This window comes from Eptesicus fuscus, chromosome 16 (genome assembly GCF_027574615.1).
Source record: "Eptesicus fuscus isolate TK198812 chromosome 16, DD_ASM_mEF_20220401, whole genome shotgun sequence".
Taxonomy (NCBI): Eukaryota; Metazoa; Chordata; class Mammalia; order Chiroptera; family Vespertilionidae; genus Eptesicus; species Eptesicus fuscus.
Window position 1 is genome coordinate 42,512,123 of NC_072488.1, and position 18,790 is coordinate 42,530,912.

Below are 18,790 nucleotides of genomic sequence, written 5' to 3' on the forward strand. Positions count from 1 at the left end.
CAGACAAAAGTCTGACACATCTGAGAAAAAGAAAGGAGGCCAGAGAGTTGGAGCAGAAAGAGTAAGAAGGAAAGAAGTGTGAGCTACAGCTGGAGAGGGAGGCGGGGCTGCATACAGCAGGACCTCGCAGGGCAGGAGTGTGCTTGGGTCTGATTCTGACAGCGTGTTGATACTGTGGTTTGCATAATTGATGGTTAAGCGGCAGATATTGCATTGGGTGCGACTTAAACCAGAAGTTCAAATACATGTTCAACTATTTCATTTGTAGGAGTGTATACCACAGAGATCTTCTCTAAGGAGGCTCATTTTAGGATTGCTAAGCATTTCTATTTAATTCAATAAACCTCTAATGTCTCGATGAGACCTAACACCATGCATATATCAATGTTAAACACCAACAGCACCTACTACGCGTGAGGCACTGAAGATACGGAAAAGCTGCGCCGGTGATCCCTGCTGACAAGGCGGGGAGCTCCTTGAGCATCTTTTCCTTTGGAAACATCGCATTCCAGCCCTGCCGACTTCTGATTAAGGACTGCCGGTGGAGGGGAGGGTCAGGCTGATGGGTAGGAAGGCAGTGGGCTCCAGCCTTTGTTTATAATAGGATGCTCGACATAAAACCTCCACTGCCAAGGACCTCAGCTGTATAAGCATTACCAATAAGGATCATTTAAAAGGACCTATATCATAGCTGTCTAGGGTGGGGGAGTCTTTTGATCCTTTCATAAAGTCAACAATTCATATCAAATGCACAAATCTGGGTTTTCATAAGTAGTATTGCATTTATTTCCTATGAGGTACTCCTGCATTGTTCTGCCTTGAAAACTTTTAGACACGAGAGGAAAAATAATTAAAAACAGCTTATTCCACCATTAACTCTTAACTCTGTCAACGAAAGAAAGCCAATGCGGTATTTTTATAACTCAAGAAAACTGACTTCTGAGGCAATTTCCAGGTTATAGAATGGTAGCATTTGAAGAGGTTGTTTGCAAATCAGTTGGCTAGATCTCAGGATATAACCTGAAGCAAAATAAAAAGTGGGCAAGAGTGCCAGACCAGCTCACAAAAGCTGACCTCACTTATTGCATACTTTACCTCTGGGAGTGCCGCTGAACCTGCCAGTCCTAACAATACCACTATGGGACATGCCTAGGGTAAGAATTATCTGAAAATATGGCTTTCCTATGCTGCTCAACCATCAGAAAGCAGGAAGGGGCCTTGCCCAGGCCAGGTGCTTGCTGTCTGTCCTGGCATGGGACCAGGGTGTCAGTGGGGAATGAGCTACAGGAAGAGGTTGGAGAGAGGTTTGTAGGGGATTAGAGGTCCCCGGTTGAATGGAGAGTGAAGAGAAAGGGGCCTGGGGAAGGCAATGGCAGAATAAAGGTTAAGGGTTTTGGAAAAGGGCAAGGAAAACAGAGTCAGGGAAGGAGTTTTTTTTCCCTCTCCTTTTTTTCGCCTTGATCCCCAAGATAAGCAGACAGGAGGGAGCAGGGACGCCCACTTACTGACTGTAATATAAGGAGACAGATGCAGAGGTGTGGAGGGCACCTTCCTTCCTCTCCTGGCTCTGTGGGAGGGAGACAAATGTCATACGTGTATAAGAGTGTACACAGATCCAGTTTAGAAAGAAGTCCACACCTGCCAATGCATAACAGCCAGTATTTGTTCAGTCTTGTACTTTCACATGTTTGATCTCCACTGCCATTGACAGATATGCAAACTGAGTCTCAGGCAGTGTTAGGGTTGGGATTCCACAGGCCTTGCTTGCGCTCCCCCCACACCTGTGGTCTCTACCTCAGATTAGACTCCTCTTGGAAGTCTGAAAAAAAATTCTGATGCTTAGAGCTCAGCACAGCACCCATGAATTAGGGTCTCTGGGGGAAAGGCCAGTGCATCCGTTTTAAAAACTCCCAGGTAATTCCAATGTGTAGCCAAATGTCAGAACTCCTGTCTTACTCTGTGGTCTTCAAACTTTAGTGTGGGTATGGAACACTCGTGAAGTTAAAACTAGATTCTGAGGCCCTGCTCCGAGATTTGTATGTGGCCTGTGTACCAGTATAGGCATGCCTCTAATGGGCACACAGAAGGCTTGGTCATCCCCATCCCCTTGAAGTTAGGTTATGGCCACATGAGTTGCTTCAGGCAATGAAATGTGAGCACTAAAAAGTGACACATATGTGTGTGAGTGGCCAGTGCTGTCACTACACCTTACATCCCACTTGCTGATACCGAGGTTCAATCTGCACCATCAGCTTCCCTGGAGAGCCGCCCAGGGCCCACGGTGGACTTCAAGTGAGTAAGAATTTCACTTTTGCTATTAAGGCAATGAGATTTTGGGTCATCTCTGCTCACTCTCATCCCACTATTTTGCTGCAGCCCAGTGGCACAGTGGTTTCACATGTCACCTGCACCTGTGAAAGGTTCTGCTTAGGGAACCTGTTCTTTAAGATCCAGGTCACACATCTACTTCAGCTCCTATTGCTTTACGTTGGTTCACGGATGAGAGATCCTGGTTCCTGAACACCTAGGATCCTCCCAACACACATTTCCAAGCGTCCTGTCGTTGCGGAAGCTGATTCCCAAGCTGGGAAGGCCGTCCAGGGTGGAACACAGGTTCAACAGGCACCCCTGCCCCCCCACAGCGCCTCCTTCAGTGTCCTCAGGCAGAGGACAGCTGGCCAGGCCCTTCCTGACACTGATTGACTTATAACTCTTGGGGCGCAGTCATTTCATTCAAGGTTTGAATGGTTTGCATTCTCTTCTAAAGGTCTGTGGTTCTGTTCCTCACTCCCATCACTTAAAGGACCGTGAGGGCAGGGCATGACCCTGTCCATCTATGATGCCCAGCACAGCCCTCTGCAATCAGCCTTCACACTGCATTATGAGGATAAAAAAATCAGAAAAGTAAGCCAACTCTAACTGGGGCAATGGTCCCTTCAGTATATCATCCTATTTCTTCAGGATCCTTTTTTTCTCTTTTAGAAAAACTGGAATTTCTTCCAGGTTGTCATCTGATGGTTAATCCTAAGAGCCATTTAATCTCAACAGCTCCAGTTTCTCAATTAGGAATGCTCTTCATTTAACTATCTAATTATTTCCCCATCTTTATACAGTCTAACCTGTGCTCCCACTTAGAGTCTTAACTCATTAGAATCAAAAGGGGAAACAGTGAACTCTTCTCATATAAATCGCTATAAATAGTCCCCGCATGTAATCATCAATCTCTCCCTGAACCCTCTCATGAAGGAGGAGCAACCCAGCTCGACTTTATTTCAAACAACAGTGTCAAAGGGCTTCAAAGCAAGTGGGGACGTGAATTCCTCAGGCAAGTGACGGTGCCGTCTTCACTCTGTGCCCCTGTGACATGAGCTGGGCCCTGGGCACAGGGAGCGAGACTTTCCTCTTTGTTTTCAATCTCTCTGTTCAAGTCTGCTAGAAGTTTTTAAAATATATTTAGGTGCTCCTATATCGGGTGCATATATGTTTACCAGGGTTATATCCTCTTGTTGGATCGATCCCTTTAGTATAATGTAGTGACCTTTGTTGTCTCTTGTGATGGCCTTCATTTTAAAGTCTATTTTGTGGGATATGAGTATTGCTACTCCAGCATTTTTTTCTTTTCCTTTTGCATGGAAAATTTTTTTCCATCCCTTCACTCTCACCCTGTGTGTGTCTTTTGTTTTGAGGTGGGTCTCTTGTAGACAGCATATAATTGGGTCATGTTTTTGTATCCATTCAGCTACCCTACGCCTTTTGACTGGAGCATTTAATCCATTTACATTTAGTGTTATTATTGATAGGTACTTATTTATTGCCATTTTAATTCTGTATGGCTAGGTTTCTCTCTCTGTTTCTTCTTCTCATTACAGCAATCCCTTTAGCATTTCTTGTAATGCGTGCTTGCTGGTGATGTACTCCTTTAGCCTTTTTTTTTTTTTTGGTCTGGAAAGCTCTTTATTTGACCATCTATTTTGAATGATAGCCTTGCTGGATATAGTAATCTTGGTCTCAGATCCTTGCTTTCCATTACCTTGAGTACTTCATGCCATTCCCTTCTGGCCTGTAAAGTTCCTGATGAGAAATCAGGTGTCAGCCTTATGGGAACTCCTTTGTAGGTAACAGTTTTCTTTTCTCTTGTTGCCTTTAAGATTCTCTCTTTGTCTTTAATTTTTGGAATTTTAATTATGTGTCTGGGTGTGGGCCTGTTTGGATTCTTCTTCTTTGGGGTTCTCTGTGCTTCCCCTCTTCCTTTTCTGCCCTCTGGGCCTCAACTGGCTTTCAACCTTTCCACACTGTGGTTCTCTCCAACTGCTCTCTGTTCCTCCTAAATCTCATTGCTCAGAATAGAGCACAACATTCCACTATGTCTGCTCTGCTTTGGGTACAGTAATTCTAAAAGACAAGCTTCATTTTTTTGCATCGGCTAGAGTAGCACGTTTCATGACTCCACTTCCTGACAGGCAGATTGGGACGTCCTCTGAGCCACTCTAAGTTTCAAGGACATGCAGGCCCTTGAGCACTGAGTTATACGGCCTACTCTGTCACAGCCCTTTCTGTCTTTAAACGTCAATCATATCCTTGCCACCAATTGGCTCAGGCCATCTTGGTATTTCAGATACTATTTCTTACATGTGTGTTCCTGCTTTCTCTCTCTCTTTGTAAATCTTACAAATAGAACCTACTGTGCACCGGACACTATTCAAGCACTTTACATATGTCATCTTGTTTAATCTGAACAATGACCCTATGAGGTAGGCTCTATTGTTAACTCCACTTCACAGATGGGGAAACCGAGGCACGGAGTGGGTAAGTAACTTACCGAGGGTCACAGCCCCCAAGGGGCACAGTTAAGACTTGAACCCAGGCCACCTGGCTCTAAACTCTACTGTAACTACTGTGCTATCAGATTCTAATGATTTTATTTTTAGGCACCTTTCCATCAAGCCAAATTTAAATAGATAAAAAAGGCACAATTCCCTCACCTGCTAATGAGAAGCTGAAATCAAGTAAAGCAGAAGCTCTGAGAATAATGTGAGAATTTCTAACCTAGAAACCACCCCCCACTGGATATACACCCAAGGTAGCTGGCAAACGGGGAACACTGCACATAATAAAGCGAAAGAGTGGGCGGGCCGTGTAATTATCTACATGGATTTTCTGACTTGGAGCCCTATCGGCTTAATCCTCTGTGGTTCATAAGCCTAGTAACACAGCCATTTCACAGAAATCTATGAAAAGATTTTTTTAGGAAGCACCTACCTGTGACTAGATGTAGGCAAAACATTCACATAATAATGGTGTATACACTTCAGAACAACGTCCATGCACAGGCTTCCTCAGCCAGCTGCTGCTTTCTTCCAGCCTCACCTCTCTACCCCTACAGGCACATCCTCTCCCCCAAAGCCGGCCTGCCTAACTTCACCTCAGCCTCCGAAACTCAGTTCAAAGGTCACCGCATCTGAGACGCATTCCCTGATGCTTCCCAAGGACCTAATTTGGGTTCCCTCTGCCCCTCCCACAGCACCTGACAGCAGGCAAGCCACACAAGAGTGTGATTATTTGTTAGCCAGACAGCTCTGCTCTGAGATGGTGAACTTCTCCAGGGCAGGAACGATGTCTTAGTCGCTCCCCTGCTACTCTGCACGTTGTAGGAACAGAGTCAGTCTTTGATGGGTGGAAGAATAAATGTATAAAAGAAGATTCCACAGTTTCGTGTTAAGAACATAAAATTAGAGATTATATATACACACATGTACACACAGGAATGCTCACATATGTACATGCATACACGTACACACATGCTCATACTTTGCTTTAATAACCTTTTGCACTCGGATGTCGAGTGTGACTCGACACGGTTAGCATCAGTAGCAGCTTGAGAAAAAAGCAAGCGAGTGCAAAGGGTTAAGATATATGTCTAATTTTTAGTGGCAGGGAGGATTAAAAACCCAAGGAAGTGCAGTTCCCAATCTGTTTTGTGGAAGGGGAAAGAAGAGAATCACAGTTACTTAATAGTGCAAGGTGTAAATGTCCCCTCAAACAATGTCTGTGGTCGGAATGAGATTTATGTGTGTATTTCTAAAAGCACAAGAGGTGAAGTGCTTAGACCTCTGTAGTTATCTGGGATCAAACCCCAGCTCCGCCATACGTTACTTAACTTCTCTTGCTGCCGTTTTGTCAACTGTAAAATGGGGTTAATAATATTACTTTTTTCTTAGAGTTGTAGGAATTAAATGAGGATATATAGAACAGTACCCAGTATAAAGTGAGAGTATTATAAATTCTAGCTCAGATATTACTATTCGGATTCTATTGTGATCAATAAAATACAAAATTATTTTAAAGTGTTACTGAGTTCTCATAGCAGCTTTTGTATGTCACGTTAATTATTTAATTTAATGCAAAAGGCACAATGACTATCTGAGAGACCGCAAACACTGTTGATGTTCAAATTTGGTCTTGACTCTGAAAAAGGTTGGGAAGTACTGGCCTGGGGTTCAGTCCTTGGGAAATGGCCTCCACTGACAACTACAATCTGGTTATCATTTGGTTAGATGTGCATCTAGCTTTCCAGAGCCCTTCCCTGTGCTGGGCTGTATTTATTTAACAGCACATCAAATGGAAAGCCTGCTAGACCCAGAATTTTATAGGGGCTCTATGGACTGTTTTACATGATTCATGATTATTTTTTTCCATTTGTCGTGCTACAGAGCACCAGGAAGATTCCCCTGCAGCAGATTTCATAGAGGATCTTACACCTTCTATTTTCAAGATTCCCAAAGTACTTTCTAGACCTACTGTGTAAGGCAGAGAGAGAGATTTCACTATATCCCAAGCTCCCAAAAGTCAGGATGAAAACAGGCCCAGAAAAAAAAGATTCCTAGCCTGGTCGTTAAGTGACAATGGGAAGAAAAGTGTTCTGAACCCAGGCCGCATGGCACTGGCACGTGAGTGGAACAGGCCCTCCAGTCTGTTTCAACTTCTCCCCCACCCCCCACCCTTGTTTAACACTAGCGTGTTTTGGTATTTAGGAAATATTTTAGTCAATGCAACCTGGTAATAAAATGGCCAGATGTGTGAAGTCATATTCCATTACACATTCTGATAAGAGAGTTGGACCATAACTTTCAAGACAGGAAAGAAATCTGGGCCATAACTTTCAAGACAGGAAAGCTAAGAATGAATCTGTAAATCAAACAGGTGCTGAGCCTGCTAAGGAGGACACCAGAGCCTGGCTGGATTAAAACAGCTACAGGTCCCTTCATTAGTAAATAACCAGACACTCCAAGGTGATCCTCAAACTTGGCTTGGGCTCTCAGATAACAAAGCTGATGCCTTTACCCAAAGCCTCCCTTTCATCACAGCAAGGCTGACAGGAAAGAGGATGCTTTCAGGTGATGGCCCACGTTCCGAGGTTTGTGATTCTCATTACCAAGCTCCGGAGTGAATGCTGGAAAGTCAGTCCTGGAACACAGACATTTCATAGCCTCCCAGAACCCAGCACTGTCCAGCTGAGGAGGAGCGAGAGCTCCGGGGACAGGGAAGGGCTGCTGCCTTCAGGAGAAGGCACCTCAGCCTATCAGGGTGTGTACCTCAGCTTCTCCCCATCGGGCTGAGCAAAATGTGGTTGAGGACTGAAAGGGCAGATTTCTGGGCTATATTCTTAACTGTTTTCTCAGAAAACACTACCTATACCCATTAGTGATATACGTAGCCATCTTACCTCACACGCACTACCATTCAATATTGACATTCTCAAAAATATGCTGATTTGATATATGAAAACATAATATGTCTATCTTTCTTAGGGGAGTAGAAGGTCCTTGAGAAAAGGCCCTTTTTCTGTTGTGATCAGAGCCTGGTATATAGTAAGTGCTCAATAAATATGTGATTGAATGAGTGATTCAAAGAATCAGCCTGGAATAGGGAGGCTGGTCGTTGCCTCCTCCAGGTCTGATAAGGGACTCTGCCCTGCCCAAGTCCCACACTGCGCTTTGGCACCTTGCTACCCTGCAGCCTTCTCCTCCCAACCCTGCCACAGTTGCTGGGTGACCACTAACCAAGGAAGACAAACCAATCCGATTCTCCCTCGAGACTCTGAGCTAAGAGGCACCAAAGTGAAATGAGTTGGTGTTATCTTTATGGTAGGTATGGAGTACGTGGCCACAAACTGCCGCAGTGGAGATCTGAGCGGTCACCTGGCTCCTGCACTCCCCGTGGGCAGGCAGCTCAGCAGTGCCATGGATTCTCTAAGGGTTGACTCCTTAAAACCAACCCCTGTTAGGCTGATGTGTGGTTGGGTTCTGCTCTTGCAGCACAAGGTTCCTGGCAGAGATACCCTTTTTGCCAACGTCACAAATGGACCACCGCAACCAGAGGAGTGATGGATCAGCTGGAAAGACAGCCCAGCACCATGGGCCAAACAGAGTAAGATGCAATGTAACAAAGAGAATGAAAAGTAAACAGTTTGGCACTTGGATTAAAAATGGGAAGTCTGAATATAGTAGAAGTAGGTCTTTTCTTCAAAGAAACCCATCTTGGTAGATCAGGACTTTGCCTATGTTTATGATTGACTTTGGTATATAAAAATCACCAACATTAGCAATTGGACCCTAAGCCCTGTGATGGTGGGCCTCATTTGTAATCCTCATGTGTATCTCCAGAGCCTAGCACAACGCCTGGTATGAGGTGGTACTTGATTAATGTGCACTAAATAAATGTAAAAATCACTAAGAGGTGGGAGAACAGTAAGGCTTTAATAGGCCTAGGTTTTTTTAAAAAAAATCATGGAATTGTGTCACTTTTGTGCTTCTTACAAAGATGGCGGATGCTCTCTTCACTGGGCCTGACTAAACCAAGCCCCTGCTTCACCCACTCCTTCCTCTCCTTTGCTAAAACATCTAGACCCGTAGCTCAGTTAGTTGGCTACTCTAGTTTTCTAGCCCATTTCTGTTTTCACCCGTTAAGCTGTATATTTACCAAAGGACGTCTGTGTTTATTTCTAAGCCTGCTTGTTAGTTGCACTCATTATTGTATTTACGTAATTTAATTACTTATTACGTAAACGAATGAAATGTCTTTTCATAAGGAAAGAGCTGTGGTTTCTATTATAAGTTGAGTGTTTGGGAAGACTTTCTTGATAAAGGTGAACATAATAAAATCACTGTGAAATTAGGAATAAATAAGAACTAGAGACCAGGTGTGTGCGTGTGTCGGGGGTGGAGGGTGGGCGGTGAAAATATATAGGTCTAGAAGGATTATGGCACTTACTCTGCAAGTAAGTTCCTTCACTAAAGAAATAAAATCTGGAAATTATAAAGGTGTAATATGGGTACAGCTCCTACAAATAAAATGATGCAGAATGTCAATATAGGAATCCATTAATAATGAAAACAAGAGTCTCATGATATAATACTGGTCCTTTCTTCATATAATGCACTCCAAAATTCTCTATTCTAAGCTATTCAATCTCATAAAAAAAGTTGGTCATGACCCACTAAAGTGACTTAATGACTCACAGTTTAAAAAGACAATGCCTTAATGCCACTCCTTAATCTTGTTGATGGGAGAACCGAGGTGCAGGGCGATTTAAGAGGGCTACACTAAGGTCACCCAGCTAGTGAGTCAGAACTATGGATCCTGATTCCATATTCTCTGTCCTGTCTACTACCCTGAGCAACCTTCCATCTGACCCAGCACAGTTTCCTTTGCAAAAAGTGGAAGGTAGCCCAGCCAGTGTGGCTCAGGGGTTGAGCGTCGACCCATGAACCAGGAGGTCATGGTTTGATTCCCGGCCAGAGTACATGCCTAGGTTGTGGGCTCGATCCCCAGTAAGGGGTGTGCAGGAGGCAGCTAACTGTGTAGCTTCTATCTCATTATTGTTGTCTTTATCCCTCTCTCCCTCTCCCTTCCTCTTTCTGAAATCAATAAAAACATATTTGGAAAAAAAAGGAAGCTAAAATGAGGAATTGGATGACAAGGATAAATCCTAGAGCAGAAAGGAGAGTCCTTCCTTCTCTGAAGCTCTACATTCCTGTAAGCATGGAAGCGAGTCCCGGCACACACAGACATATATGCTTTTATTCCCAAACTAAGACACACCAAGTCTCTTGTGCTAAAGTCCCATTTGGATCAGTGCACCCTGTACCTGGGTAGAACACGTGAGCCTTCTAATTTTAGAAGGACTGCAGCTCTACATGGGAAAACTCCAGATAATGGAATGGGGAAGCAGTTTGCATTCTGAGAAGCTTTTGTTTGGCAAGGTGAGCAACAAACAGATCCCTGGCTTGCTGTCTGACCCATGTTCTACCTGTTTCCCCAACAAGTAACACCTTCCAAGACTTTTCCTATCATCTGCTTTGCCCTCCCTCTGTGCACCTCCAGCCCAAACTCGCCCTCTCAACATAGTTAAGCCTAATGTCACCATCAAAATCTGACTACCACCTCCTCAAGCAAGCTGCTAATGGTGACCTTCCCCATGAGTGACACCACTGTGAATTTTCCATGTTCTTTCATCACCACCACTGACACTAAATTAAGCAAGCCTTCAAACACTCCCCGATTCCATGTGGGTGGATTAGACACAGGCTAGAGGAAGGAGCAGTAGTTCAGAGGTTTAAAGAACCACCCTGAGTACCGTGATCATGCAAGGCAGATAGCAGAGGGAAGCCTGGAGCCTGGCTCCCAGGTGCCTGAGCGAGGCCCTCACCACACCCCTCAGTCATTAGAGTGAGTCTCAGGAAAACACGAGAACCAGATGGGCAGCCTGAGCACTGTGCAACATTTAGGAGGGTTAAGCAAGGAGCCACCCAACAACTTAACCGGGTGCATTCTGTCCCTTTTAAGGGACATTAAAAGGTGCTTTTTGAAGACAGGTCATAACTCCTTCCTCAGAGGGTGTGACAGATGTTCTCAGCTGTAGGTGCTGTCACCCTCACCCTGCCTCCAGCTAATGTTTCTCTGCATGCTTTACAAATTGTCAACCAACCAGATAAAATTTTTTGTCCTAACCCCCAGACTATTGATGTCACTCCTGTGTAGCCTTAGGTCATTATGCGGCTCTCATGGGTGCCCATGCTGTCTTTTCACCTGTATGGTGGGCCCTTTGAGGACAAGGACAGAGAAGGATTGTATAGTTGGAAAGAGAGTCTTGAAACCTGAGTGTAAAATAGCATCTGGTTTCAAGAGAATTAAATACATGACAGTCACACTATCACTTCCCTACCTTGGGTCCAAGGCAGGCATCGCCTATGATCATCACTATATTTCCTAACAGCCTAAAGGTAGCCTAATAATCCTTCTCAACAAAGCTTTCCAAGTAGTCTCCACCAATTCATTAGAATGTGAAAAATTTTACAGGCCATTCCTGATTCAAGTCCAACAAATGAGGAAACTAAGATCCAAATAGGAGCCAGAATAATAACTTGCTCTGGGACTTGGTAAAACTGAGACCAGCTGGGCCCAACTTCCAGGATTCCTGACCTCCAGCTCAAGGCATGCATCCCTCCAAGCCCCACCCAACGCAGATGTCTGAGAAGCATTTATTGATGACAATAATGTCAGTTTCCTATTCCTCTGGCATAATCTACCCTGCACATTTGGGGATCTAAAAGAGAGGAAGACTGGAAGAAATCAATGAAACCTCAATAAGACAAGCCAAGGTTAACTGTCAAGTAATAAGAACATGGAATTTTCCCCACAAGAATTACAAGAAAGCCACATGGGATCAGCCTCTATTGCTTTAAGCTCAGGTACCATCCTTGATTGGCATATGGAGTTTGCAATTTTCTCATCATGCTGCTCCATCGAAGTGTTTGAGCTTGATCTCGAGTATGCCTGCAGTCCTGCTCCAGAACTCATTCAGGAATGTATCAAACCCTTCTTATATCCACTATTGTTTCTTATTCCTGTCAATGCTTAGAGTGCATAGACCTGCATATTTACACCATGGGTTAAGCCCTTGTCACTTCTGTCCTAAAACGACCCATCTTTACACCTGAGTGGATAGATAGTCTGGGATTCGGTAAATGAGCCCGCCGAAATCCAGAGTATAAGAGGTTAGGAGGGATTCAGACGTGAAAGTCAGTCAGGCAGTATATAAATGAGCATGTTTTACAAAGGTAAATATACGTAGAAAGCAAAATATGAAACCATGAAAGGAAATGCAAATTAAATGAAGTGTCACAAAATTGAAAGCATCGTCATCTACCCTCCATATTTAAGAGTCCAACAAAAAAGAATCATTGTTGCTTTTGTGGTGTAATGGACTGTGGCTTTGTTCTAAAAAGTCCTTATCTGTTAGATAAAAGTAATATTCATAAGTGGGCTTTGCTTTAAAATATCCCAGCAAAGGGAAAAATAAAAAAGATGGGAGAACAGATGAAAGAGAAGTGGCAGAGTGATGCTAATGGTTAAGCCGGGTGATGGGTATCTGGGGATTGATTTCACTACCATTTCTCTTCTTCTAGTATGAATGTTTCCTTAGTAAACATTAAAAATGGTTTTACATATTGAATTAGCCAAGGGTAACACATACACACACACACACACACACACACACACACACTCTCTGACATTGACCTGAAATAACTAGGGAGACACAGACAGGTCAGGGGGTCACTGCAGTAACAGATGGGATGAGGGAACTGTGAAACTGGCAGACTCATGCATTACTGGTATAAAAATCAGCTCAAATTCACTTGGAAAGTGGCTTGGCCATTTGTACCAAGGATCATAAATATATTTATTCTTGCTCCTGAAGATATATCCTAAGGAAAGTATACAAAATAAGGAAAAAGCTTCTAGGCATGAAAATGTAGCATCATACCTTGAACTGAAGGCAACATAACTATCTAATGAGGAATACTTAATTCAATGACACATGTCCATTTTAATGGAACATCATGATATTTTAAAAGGATAAAATTTAGAACTTTCTCAAAACATGGAAAAGCACACAACGCCAAACCTTGAGTTTAAAATAGCAGGAATCAAAATAGTCTCCCCACTATGCCTCACTGTTAGTGCATACGGACAAAAGTGATGTGGGGATGTAACGGGGATGCTTCTGCAGCACTCTGACCGTGAGTGGTTTGCCTCCTCCATTTCCCCAACTTTTCAGTCTGTTTCTCCAGGGTCTTTAAAATGAAAATGTGACTACAAATGTCAAAAGACAAACCAGAACACAACTAAACCAAGATCACCAGGCGGAGGCAGACACAAGGGCTCAGGAATCTGGGCTCTTCTTTAGATGGATTATTAGATGAGCTAGTTTCAAGTTCTCAGGGCCTGCAGGCTGTTCCCAGCACCCCTGCCCACACTGGTTGTCTGGACAGAGAGATGGGAGGGGGTGAGCCCTGAGCGAGCAAATAGCTCCCTCCGATCTCCCAGTAGCACAGTCTTGGCCCAGGGGAGGCCAAGCAGAGAGCGCTCAGGGCACAGCTGGGCGTGAGCACAGCAGCAGGAGCCCCAGAGGGAAGCTTAGAGTTCAGGCTCCACAAACGGGCCAACGTCTGCTCCCTTCCCATCATCCCCCATGTGCCATCCCACACCAAGGGGCTGAGGGGACAGGACTCACCACTCAAGGCAGATGTAGTGTTCTCCAGGGCCTGACACACAGCCAACACAAGACCTGTGGGGGGAGAAGAGAGAGAGGAGAGAGTCAGCTCAGCAGCACATGACTTTCAGGATTTGATGGCAGGATTCTTTCTGAAAAGATAAAGACTGGGTAGTTTTGCAAGTTGGCCACAGGCAGGCTTGGCTACATCATTTAGGGGGCTCAGTGCGAAATAAAAATGCGGGACCCTTGTTCCAAGAGCAGGAACACTGTGCCATTAAAAGGACTAAACAGAAAGCTTTTTCCTTTCTTCCATGGTCTCTCTCTCTCTCCACCTGTCATGATGTTTCTTGTTTTTGTTTATACCATATAAATATTTTTATTGTAGCAAAAAATATATAAAATTTACTACTTTAACCATTTAAAGTGTAGAGTTCAGTGGCATCAAGTACATTGTTGTGCATGTCATGATATTTTCTATTTGCTACATGTCACTTCTGTCTTTGAAGTATGGGAATAACTGCAAGGTGAGCAGAGCCCCTCACAGGCACAGGGGCCCCAGTGACAGAGCATGCAAGGGCACGTGTGACCACCGACTGGCAGTATCCCTTCCAGCAGCATCTGGGTGGATATGCAGTGACCCGGAAGAGGCACAAAAGTCTAGTCAGTTGTTTCTTCTTTCTAAGGACCAGGTGCCCCAACCAGAGGTGGACAGGTGACCCCCAAGGGTATTACAACCTCTGCACCAGGATGTATTAGGTACCTAAATCAGGGATAGGGGAGAGGCTCATGCCTATCTAGTCATCCACTGATCATCATGAGGACAGCTGCTACCAAGCCCTGTCCCAGGATGCCGTGGCTGCATGCACCTAACCTCGACCATTTTTGTGTCCATATCCAACCAGGGGAAGCAGGAGGTGGGATCACATGCCCCTGTGCACACTCCATTGTCCCACTGGACTTCACTTATGAGAATACCAATTTAAAGGTAAAACTATCAAGAATTTCAAGACTGCAGCCGCAGCATCAACCTCTTGCCCAGGGCCCATCTGAGCGTGAGACTCTGCGGCTACACAAGTCACATGCCCATGAAGCCACCCCTGTCAACGGATGTCCTTGGGTGCCCAGACGTTACAGTAGCAGAGGTTTCTGGAAACACTGCAGCAATTTCCAATGAAAAAGGAACCTCTTATGCGTTATGCAATCAGCATGAACTGAGTTACAATGACTTCCTAAAACTGAAATGCAAAAGATGCCACGGTGGCCACGCAGAGTCCGGGCCACCGAGAGGTTAGCCTGGAAGGCAGATGAGTCAAGTCATGCAGAAAACAAGCTCAGTTCTTCACTGTGACCCCCTCCGCTGCACGGGACCAGGGCAAACCCCGCCATGCATGTGGGGTCTGTATTCCTCTTCCACTCGGGGGTAGACAAAGAAGCCTTGACTCTCAGTGGAGAAACACGTTTGGAACAGAAAGAGCAGTCATGCTCACAACTCTCCTGGGCCAGCTATTTGGGCTGGAGCCAGGGGGCTGGGGACAAGAAGAGAAAATAAGTAAAATCATCCTGTCTTCCCCGTGCAATTGCTTTGTGCTGCTCAATAGACACTACTTTTGGAAGCACAGCCCCTAGGTTCCCTGGACATAGGTAAAAGGCTCAGTTTGTAATCCACACACCAAGCGCTGAGGTGAGGCTTTCCTGCCAGAGCCAGAGGTCTTAGTGGTTCCACACTGTCAGCTGGGACCTGTCACACTGACTTTGCTGGCACTGCCACAAACCACTCAAGGGCCAAAGCCAGCCAGTGAACCTGTGGTAGCATAACAACGCGGGGATGCTTGGCATACCTCTCTGCAAGAAGTGCCACTGGCCAGTCACAAACTGTCCCTGAACGGATGAATTATCCTGCCACTTCCCTCCCTGGGCCCATATTCTGTAAGTCAGCGGAAGTCCAGTTCCTGAGCTCCACGTCGACCTCTGCATAAACAAAACCAAGACAAGAAAGCAAATATCGTCCAACTGCAGCCAGGACAGAGCAGAAACATCACTCACTCTCCAGGGCTGGGGAAGGGCCGCCCCTCAGCCTTGGGGCACGTTACTTGCCCCCTCTGCTCCTCCTCTGGGGGCTGTGACGTAGGTGTTTTGGGAACTAATCAGAGTCTGCAAACCCACCTTGTTCCACAGATGAAAGACGCTGGGTTTTGATTCATAATTTGAGCAATGTGAGAAGACCAGTTCCATGGAAAGCAGCTTCTTAGTGCTCTGGGCTTCTCTCTATAATCTTGATTGAGGCACAACCCAGCTAAGGCTGTGAGGAAAGGTGAGGCCTCTGCTTTCCCTTCACCGTGTGGTGAGCTCCCTAAGAAGGTCCCAGACCAAAAAAGTAGGGTCACGTCTTTCACTTCTCAAGTGGGTGTGTACCACTTAGTGGGCATGTGCCAGCACTTTTAAATGGGTTGTCTTTTGGGGTCTTCAGAATAACCCACAATACAGGCACCTCCCAGCCCCGCGACTTCTGGTCCAGCCTGTGGAAACAAGTGGTTTTACAGACAAGGAAACTGAGGCTCAGAGAGGTTAAGAAATGCGCCCAAGCTCCCGCAGCCCAATTCAAACTCAGGTCTGTCCAACTCCTATGCCCAAGACAGAGTTTAATTACCACACACACACACACAATAGTCCTTCCGACCATAGTGCGTCACGACACATTGGTAGGTATGTATTCACCAGTTACAGCCTCCAGAATGAGTCCAAACCACAGATTCAGCAGGTCTAGCATCGAAGCTGGAGCCCTCTCTTCTGGAGGCCACATCCATTGCCTCTTGGGAATTTCCACAGCCTCCAATCCCCCCTCTGTGAGCAAGGTCTCCTGAGGGGCAAGGGTGTGAACGTCCAGACCCCTGACTGCCAATCTGCGTAGGCCCAGGTGTCCAGACTGCCGGCACCCCTGGTTGTGCTTGGAAAGCCTGGCTCTGTGAAGGCCTTCCAGAAACATGTGGCCTCTGAGGCTCATCAGAGACACAGGAAATCCTTCCCCGGAGCACCTGTGTGGGGACAGCGCAGCCCTGGGACAGCTGCCACGCCCACTGACTCCAGGGAGACAAGGCACAGTTCAGACAGAGGCTTGTGGCCCGAAGCCACAGGCACCTCTCGCTTGAGTTTCAAAGCTGGACCTCTCCTGCCACAGGCCACCCAGGCAGCCTCCTTCTGGGGCAGGAATCCTTTTAAGTGGCTCCTGCCAGCATCCCATTTCTGTTTAAATAGTTCCAAAGAGGGGAATCCCTGGATTATGGACTTAAAAAAAAAAAGGTGAGAGATTGGTGAGGGGAAAACCACACACAACGGAAGGAAAGCCTTATGAAAGGCTGATCACCCCCACCCCACGGAGAGTGGGAACCAGACCTGCCCTCCAGGAAAGACGAGGGCTGCAATGCTTATAACTCAGCTGTTAGGAAGGCAGTAAGAATTTCCAGCAGAAAGCATGTCGGGAGAGGGGAGTCTATTAATCTCGTGAGTACACATAATGGAGCCAGCGTGAAACCCACTCACAGGTGCGTCAATGGGAAATGCTGTTGAGAGGGGCTGGGCCCCCATCTCGCCTGGACCACAAAGCAGGGAGCCCTCCCCCAACCCCTCTGGGCAGCCACTCACTCATGCACGGGATGGGCACCTGGGCTGTGCCTTCAGCATGGGACACCCTCCATCCTTTCCCACTCATCAGCCTGGTGGCTGTCTCCTCTGTGGACACTCAGCTCTGGTGCTGGCTCACACAGCAGAGTGGACCATGCCCGGCTCTGGCCTCTGTCACAGCCCGTGTTTGCTTCCAGGCTCTTACCCACTCCACTGTGCTGGTCAGCTAGCTGTCTTCTGGGAAAATCAAGAGCTCCACATCCCATCCATTTTTGGGTCCCCCATGCCAGGTTTTCTACACAGGGGGTGAAGGTGAGGTTTTGGTGTCAGGGAGATGTGGGGAGGATGGAGAGAGGTTGCAGCAGGTCCTTTGGATGAAGGATGCCCTCGAGTTAAAGGAGGTGGTGAGGAAAGGCATACGGGTAAAGAACGAATGCAGGCAGGAGGAGCAGGAGTCAGGCAAGAGAGATGCAGAAAGGAGTGTGGGTGTTTGGGGGACAGCTAGGATCCCCCCTTCCTCTTCTACCATGCTTTGGGGTCATGAGGGACAGAGCGAGGAGCTCAGGTAGTGGTGGGTGGTCCCTAGAAGGCAAGAATCCCGCAGCTCAGCATGCGGTCCACAGGGGATACCCCTGGAGCAGCCACATGGGCATGAACATATGTGTAAATGGGTCACATGGAACCCAGGACCTGCTGGCACAGGTTTTAAGGCCTCTTCCCTCATGAATTACATCCCAACATTAAATTTTATCTGCAAACATGGCCGGGTTTTAACTGCCTAGCAGAAACTGCAACGTTTTAGGGCTTTAACAGGATTTTTTAAATGCAAGAGGTTTTGACAGCCTGGTGAAGATGCTGGTTGCAGGGTAAGAACTGATTAGGAAGAACGGTTGTAGGAGCAGGGGGGAGCCCAGGAGACCACAAGCCCACCCTCGTGACAATATCCATAAATGCAGAAAGCAGCCCCGGCATCCACCATCGCCCCAGCACTGGGAGGCCAGCCCTCAGACAGGCCATGGTTGCTTTTGGAGGAGGTGACACTTCACATTTGCCCCAGCTCACAGACTCGAGTGACACTCAGTTCAGACGATGTCAGGCAAAGCTGCAGAGGAATTTGTGGCGGAACTGGCCGGACGGGATTAGGAAAACTCTGGGGATGGCAAGGAGAGTTTAGAAACATGTGACACAGGAATGAGTCACCTTGGGCAGACGGGCGCTGGACAGAGGGCTCTTTCTTTCACCATCCCAGCATCTGGAACACTGCTTTCAAAACACAGGTTGGACCCTGCTACCCAATGAGAGAGTCTTATCGAGGCATTATTTGAAAAGATTAGTGTTGTGTTTCAGGTGGCAGGTCTTTTCGCACGGAGCAAAGAAACCAACTATGCAGGGAGGGGCAGCTTTCGGTTCCAAACCACACAAGCGAGGTCCCGACCCCTGCGCCCAAACACAGCTGTGGCATGGGACAAGTTAACCCAGGACACAGTTCTAGGCCAGTGGCAGGTGGTGGAGGGAAGACCACTAGAGCCTGATTGGTGTCCTGAGCTCCCTCCATAGGATTGCCATTGTGGCTAATGGGATTAATAATAATAAGAGCAGCAACATTTGCTTGAC

General features: G+C 46.3%; 1 protein-coding gene across 1 annotated transcript in view; it reads right to left on the reverse strand.

The window, feature by feature from the left end:
• The window catches only part of TGFA (transforming growth factor alpha), a 94,929-nt gene that overhangs the window by 49,004 nt on the left and 27,135 nt on the right, over positions 1-18,790 (reverse strand). Inside the window, exon 2 of the mRNA XM_008147492.3 lies at positions 13,577-13,630. Coding sequence (XP_008145714.1) covers positions 13,577-13,630 — 54 coding nt within the window. The remainder of the gene's footprint in view (positions 1-13,576; positions 13,631-18,790) is intronic.